This window comes from Pediculus humanus, genomic scaffold, assembly GCF_000006295.1.
Source record: "Pediculus humanus corporis 1103172107540 genomic scaffold, whole genome shotgun sequence".
NCBI lineage: Eukaryota > Metazoa > Arthropoda > Insecta > Psocodea > Pediculidae > Pediculus > Pediculus humanus.
Genome location: NW_002987155.1, coordinates 428,136 through 435,359, shown reverse-complemented (window position 1 = coordinate 435,359; position 7,224 = coordinate 428,136). Strand labels below are relative to the sequence as shown.

The 7,224-nt window shown below is 30.3% G+C and overlaps 2 protein-coding genes across 2 annotated transcripts in view; one reads left to right on the top strand and one right to left on the bottom strand.

Annotated features, from left to right (window-relative positions):
• Nucleotides 1-655: 655 nt before the first annotated feature.
• Phum_PHUM189990 (Microsomal triglyceride transfer protein large subunit precursor, putative) lies at nucleotides 656-4,610 on the bottom strand (the record flags this gene model as incomplete). Its single annotated transcript, XM_002425242.1, has 10 exons — nucleotides 656-797; nucleotides 868-1,035; nucleotides 1,121-1,275; nucleotides 1,357-1,563; nucleotides 1,642-2,414; nucleotides 2,484-2,644; nucleotides 2,719-3,028; nucleotides 3,108-3,423; nucleotides 3,718-3,924; nucleotides 4,302-4,610. 10 exons carry the CDS (start codon nucleotides 4,608-4,610, stop codon nucleotides 656-658), a joined length of 2,748 nt encoding a protein of 915 aa, XP_002425287.1.
• A 1,671-nt stretch (nucleotides 4,611-6,281) lies between these two features.
• Phum_PHUM189980 (Chromosome transmission fidelity protein, putative) overlaps nucleotides 6,282-7,224 on the top strand; it is a gene marked incomplete at both ends in the record, with an annotated part of 7,291 nt that continues 6,348 nt past the window's right edge. Inside the window, one exon of the mRNA XM_002425241.1 lies at nucleotides 6,282-7,224. This exon is cut by the window's right edge and continues 661 nt beyond it. Coding sequence (XP_002425286.1) covers nucleotides 6,282-7,224 — 943 coding nt within the window.

The following is a 7,224-nucleotide window of genomic DNA, read 5'->3' as shown; positions in this document are numbered from 1 at the left end:
TGAAATTGAATGGTTGTATTTCATAAAACTTTTTTTTTTTTTTTACATATGTTTGAGGTTATTTTTACTAATTTTGTTTTTTTTTTTTTTCTGTTTTCAGGTTAATCACATGGATGAAGGAGTGAATATGTTTAAAAAATCATTTGAATATTTGAATATCAATAACATCGTGATCATTGAAACAGTTAAAAATGATTTTCATTGGGAGCGTTTATTAAAAAAAAAAAAAAGAAGAAGAGCAGCGCGGCGGTTTAATGGCGGTTACGAACTGTCTGATGCCACGACTCGTTCAAAGAATGACGCCAAATCAATCAAAGTAAGTACGTATTTTTTTTTCCGTTTTCTTTTTTTAAAATTTTTTAGTGTTTATACTGTTTTTTTTTTATTACTGATTTATTAATTATGTTAAATTACAAAACATACAGATTCGATGGTAAGGTGAGTGAGCATTTAATATACTTTTAAAATCTATTAATTCGTGCAAAAAAATATATATATATATATATTAGGTAATAAATTACATAAATTATATTTTGGTTTTAAATTGTACTAATATTAAATCAGTGCGTTTTAAATTAATTTAATTTGCTCGTTTGCAATCGTGAGGACTGACTTTATTTATTTAAATCTCTTTGGCATTTGTTAAAAATTTCATTTAGCTAAAAATAATTTTGCACATGTCGTTATTTTTTTTGTTCAATACAAACGATCGACCTGGCACGATTTTCTTAAATTGTTTTTTTCTTTTCACTCGATGGTTTTCTCCAATGATTCTTTCGTATTTGTAAATACTGTGCCTGAAATAAAAATAATGTAATGTAATGCTTATACACTTCTTGACATTTCAATTGTTCTGTTAAATCTTACATTACTGTAACTTCCGGTTGAGAAAGTTGCATGCATAAGGAATTCCCATCGTAAAAATTAATATCTGATTGTAAATTGAGTTTCATTTCAGATTCTACGTTAAATTCAAGTTTTGTTTTAACAAAATCAGAATTTACTCTCATTTGTCCTTGTAGTGACATTCCAGCACTGTAAATTTTTTAAAATTGTTTCATTAGATTCTATTGAAAAGAGCAACAGCACAAAAAAAAATGTGGCAAATGAATTCAATTACTCTTTTTCAACTAAAGAATGAGCATTTTTATTCCAAAGACTTATTTCTATTTGTCCAGAGAGATCAAAAGAAACCGAACCTAAAACTTCAAGGTTCAATAGGAAGCCATTTTGTAGTGGAATGTTTTCTAAATAATCAATTGCTAAAATAATGGCCTGAAAGGAAATGAAAAATCATCGTTGATGGTAACATGAACAAACAGATTAATTTTGTACCAGTAGTAGTGATGCTCTTACTTGATATGCTGGAGTTTTTTCTGATGCCGTTCCAGACCACACGTGACCCATGAGTTCTCCTTGTCCGCTAAAAAAAACAAATGGTCTGATTTGAGCATTTAATACAGACAGTTCCATTCCTGCAGTTGCGACATCATTTTCTTCTTGTTCTTCGCTTTCACCATCCGACGAAATAAAAGAACTTAATCCTCCAGCAAACAATCCAAGCTGTGAAACCATACAAACAAAATTATTTACACTGTTAAGAATCAAAAGTGAACGGACATGTGGATGAAATACACTCACTGAGAAAAGACTTGTGCTTTTTCCACCATTTTCAACGACCACATCAACAATTCCTCTTTTTAACAATCCTTTTGATATTTCTAAAACGGTCGACAGACTTCCATTTCTATACTCGTCGTTTAAAAAACTTCTGGAGAATGCCGTTGTCAATCCTCTTTGTGCTGCGACGTTGTAATTTCCAAGAACGTCTGCTAATTCTTTCTTAATCGAATTAACTAATTTGAAAAATTCATCGTTTCTTTCAGATATTTCTTTAACTCTTTGTACCAAGTATTGTTTAACTTCATATTCACGATCACGTTCGGCGAGGGAAAGCAACAAATCTTTTAATATTTCTCTACTTGGATTCGATTCCAAAAGAATGTCCAATGCTAATGTTCTACTGCTGGAATCGTATTTTTTACCGACTTGAAAATAAATTCTTTGAGCCGTGTCTAAAACGTTATCGTTCCAAAAAGAGGATTCGAATGATTTCAAACATTTCATTCCTTCAACGCCAGGTTTGGTTTTACCCTTGAGAGCATGACTCGCGCAAACTGGAATCGATCTGGACAATTTTAAATTTCTCAAAGTTTTCAAATATTTAACTTTACAGTATTCGTCCTGACAATTTTCCAACTGGTTCAATACGTAATCGCTTATCTCTTTCACCAGAGGATGATTTTCGTCTTGGTAATATTTATAAAATCTGTGCGCCATTGCTGCCGTTGTTAAAATTAACGTTTCTTCTAATTTTTCATTGTCGTGTTTCATTTTTGTCATTTTGAAAATGTCTGCAGTGAGAAAGAGAAAAGTTTTTAAAGGTTTACAAATTATCATCGTTCAGGAGAAGGGTTGGTTACCTTTCAAAACAGATTCTTCCGGGCGAATTCCGTTGGCTAAAGACCATAAATAACGTTCGATTTTATCGAAATCTTCGAAAGAATTCAACTTGATCAATTTCATTATAATTTCGTGAGATTCTTTCGTTTGTACGGCTCCAGCCAAATCGCATAACTGAGTTCTGGAAAATGTAAAAATTTATTAAATGAGTTTGGTAACGAACGGGTTTCACAAACGAAAATTTTCAAAACTCACAGTATTTCTTTATTTTTGCTACCCTTAAAAGCTTTTGCCAAATCATCTTTCGAAGCCGTTCGTGCCGCCGAAAGGAGTTTAACAAAAGCTGATGCTGATTTTGACGTTCCCAAATTATTTTCCGATAAATTTTCCCGATTTTCTTTTATTAATTTGGGTAAAGAAGGACAATCCTCTTGGTCGCAATTCGTCGAAGGACTCCTTAATTCCAAATCCTGTTTTACCAATTTAAATTTTCCTGCTGTCGAATATTCAGTCAAAGCATTTTCCAAATTTGAACTTTTAAGTGACTCCACCTTGAACGGATTACCTGCATGATATTTTTAATGATTTTTATTGTTTTTTTTTTTTTTTTTTAGAGTGATGATGACAGGAAGTGACGAACGTACCGTTCAAAACTAAATATTGTGTTGCCAAAACGGAACCTCCGGCTTCTTTTTTTATCGGCATGATGACGTTGTGATGTTCGAAACTCGTCACGGATTCCACGGCGTTTATATTTTCCGACAGTTTATACGTATAAGTTCTTGATGAAGTTACATTCGCATTTAAAACAGGTTCGAAACTTTTCTTTTTGTTCCTTCCATGCGAACTTTGACAATTCGTTTTAGTTTTACTAAAAGAAAAGGAATCGATGGTCTTGTAAGAAACCAAACAATTTCCCGACGCATCCCTTTCTTCGATTTCCGTGTCAGTTACCTGAAACTACATTTTACAATAAAAATTATAATCAGGGTGTTTGTTGTTGTTTTAACAACAATCATAACAAACAATGATTAATAAAATAATAAGACAAAGTTCAAAATATTTAAATTATTTATCGTGACGTCGTTCAATAATAATAATAATTTTTTTTTAAAAAGGAAACGGAGGCACGCGCACGCACACACACTCACACACACACGCCCAAAAATATTAAAAATGATTTGTAATGTGAAAAATATTTGAAAAATTATGATGTACCGTTTCCGTACCGGTTTTTTAAATTTATATACTCACTTGGAAAAGACTCGCGATTCCTTTGTTGAAATTTTCAAAAGATAAATTTTCTTTTTCGTATATGTAAACGCCATTTATTTTTCCATTTTTCCAGTGTACGAGAAAAGGATGAATTACAATTTCGTCCAATTTGGATTTGTGTACTTCGAAACCACGATGATGAACATTTTCCTTTTTGGATTGTACCAAAAGTTTTGGTTCTTTCACCTGGATTAGAAGAAAAAAGGATGAGGAAAAGGTTAAAAACTTGGCTTTTTTATTGTAAGTAAATTGAAAAAATTATCATTTTTGTCAACCCTCGCGTTCATTGTGACAAACCGTAAAAAAAAAAAAAAAAACAAGGTACTCGAACGAAATCGAGGTTTAAATTATTGGTTAAAACAACGAAGACTTTAAGAAAGTCCTTGAATGTACGGTCAGTGCCCGCTTTAAGGTAACAATACCGTTATTTCAATGACGGTTGAATAACAAATTTTTTCTTTCGTATGAAACACAAGTGAAAAAATAATGATAATAATGATAGAATTTTTTAAAAGATGTTAGAATGAGTAGTAGTCGAAAGTCGGATGAAAGTAAAAACTCACCTTCATTTCGAATAATTTTTCATTTTTATCATTTGGATTTTGCCACGGTACTCCCACGATAACATCACATTGTATTTGATAACCGACATCTTTTCCCTTTGCCACGACGAATTCAGATTCGTTTAAAATAATTGTCGTTGTGAGTTGATACAAATATCCGGAATTTAAATCGAATAATTGTGCGTTTCCATGGGAAGAAGCTGACGAATGAGAAAAAAGTATAAATGCGTTACATATAAATAAATACGTTGAAACGATGGTTAGGAATAACGCGTTGTTGAAAAAATTCAAATTTATTAACGGATTCATTTTCCTCGGTTTCATTTTTTCCCTCCCTCGTGTGGATTTCTATATTTTTTTTTAGAAAATAAAATCCCTTTTTCGCACAAAAACAACAACAACAACAACATAATTATAAAAATACAACGACGGGATCCATGTAAAAAACGAAACAAACAAATCCCTTTAAATCTTACTATTTACTTTTATTTTTTTTTTTTTACACGTGGGAATACCCTTACAACAATAACAAAAAGTTATTTAGAAAACTAAACTTTTTGACCGAACAAACAACAACAACAAACACAAACGAACAAACATTCTATAACAACACACGAATCCCTCCGACAAACGTTTAATGAAGAACAACCGACTAACATTCTTCGACTAACATTTACTTCGTTTTTTTTTTTTTTTTTTTTTTTCTTTTCAAATTGACGTTCATTTTATATTAATTTCGTGTAATTGTAAATCAGTGGCGTATTTAAGATTTGTTCTAACGGTTTTATTTGTTTGTTTGTTTTATTGATTGTTCAAGTCTGGCCCACGTAATAATTTAATAATTAAAACTTTTGATTTTCTTGTCGGAATTTGTTTTTAGCTTGTATTTGCAAGTAGTATTTGTTTTAAGTACTTTAATCTCGTATCTCTCTCTCTCTCTCTCTCTCTCTCTCTGTTCGATACGATATATCGATCGACACGTGTATATAAAATAAATCGAGAAAAAAAAAATTTATTGCTTAGTTTTGTTTTATTATTATTATTTTTTCAATTGAACCATTCAGTAACATTGACTTAAAGATTAAACAAAATGAAGACTAAAGATTTTTGTTGTTGTTGTTGTTGCTTGTTTGTTTGTTTGTTTGTTTGATTGATAACAATTTATTTTTGCAATTAATTTTTTTTTTTTGAATTTTACAATCCTGTTTTTAGCTTACAAAAAAAAAAAAAAAAAAAAAAAAAAAAAAATTTAAGCGTTAATCCCTTTTTTTTTAGACGGGGGGAGGGGTGGGGAAGGTGGGTGGGAATGGGAACCTAAATTCAAAATAATAATGGTAAAATTTTTAGGGGATTTATTTATTCTAACGATAAAATTTTATTAGCTCGCCATTAAATAATTTTTAAAAATTAATAAAATTTTTTAATAATAATAATAATAATTAATAAATTTTGCTTACCTATTAAGTGTGTGAAAAATAAAAAAAATGTCGAGTGTTTTATCACGTTCGTAAAATTCCATTCCATTTTTACTTATTTATTTTTTTCTCGATCCGAACCTTACGTGATTATTGATTATTGATTATTAACGACATTAGCTTACTTATACGAATTAATTAATTAATTAAATAATATTATTTATCTTACAGATTCGAAATCATTATTATTATTTTTTTTTTTTGTTTGCTAAGACATATTTATATTAAATGAAAAATTTTTTTTACGTGGTTAGTAAAACGATTATCATTAGTAGATGAACGAGAAAAAAAAAAAAAAAATGAAAGAACTTTTGACCCCTGATAATAAAGTTGTATTAAAAAGTTGTATATATACGTACAAATTTTTTTTTTATTTACGCGCATGCGCAATGTATTTACCCGCGCATTTTGTTCTCTTAACCCTATTAAAAAGTTCGTACAGAGTTTGTTCCTCTTTTTTTTCTTATTTTTTGTCTGTTTGAATTTTATTTATTAGTTTAAAAAAATGGATGAATTCCCAGATCCGGATGAAGAATATGAAATAATGCATCTGGAAGAAATGGAAGCAATGGAAGAAATGGAAAGGGAAACGAATATGGTACATAAATCATCCGAGGTAAAAAAGTCAAAAAATTCACTTAACTTTTTCGAAAATGGCGATGAACTATATGATTGCATGGAATTGGATGTTAACGAAAGGGATGATGATCATGGGGTCAATCATTTAAATTCAAAGAAAAGATCATTGTCCAATTCGTTAATTGAATTAAATTCTGATTTGGAGGTGGTTGAAAAACCAGTTAAAAAGCAAAAAATTAATATTCCCATCGATAATAAAAAAAATGAATCGAATGGCAATCCTCATGAGTTTGGTGTCACTTCTTTTAGAGTACCCAATTGGCCATTTATTACCATAAGTACTTGTGATGGTGATAGGTTATATGTTAAATTAAAAAAAGAATCTGATGATTGTGGAAATGACACTTCTTCTCAATACAATGTTGAAAAAGGAAAAAAAAATTTATTAAAAGTTCCATGCACCGTTTTAAGAAATATTATTGAAGAGTCGTATGCAGAAAGTTTACTGAACAGCAGGACAGATGATGGTCAAGGTAATGAAAATGAAGAAGAGAAGTTAATCGACAGTTCTGATCTATGGGTGGAAAAATTCAGACCGAAAACATATTTTGATCTTCTGAGTGATGAAGCAGTTAACAGAACTTTGTTGAATTGGTTGAAAATGTGGGACAAAGTTGTTTTCAACAAAGAACCAAAAATAAAATTCCACACAAAGGAAAATGATTTTAAATTTAACTTAAATAAAAAATTTGATTCCGATGGTAGACCATATTATAAAATTGCACTGCTTTGTGGTCCTCCTGGTCTGGGTAAAACGACATTAGCTCATATAGCAGCTGTGATTGCTGGGTACAATGTTATCGAAGTTA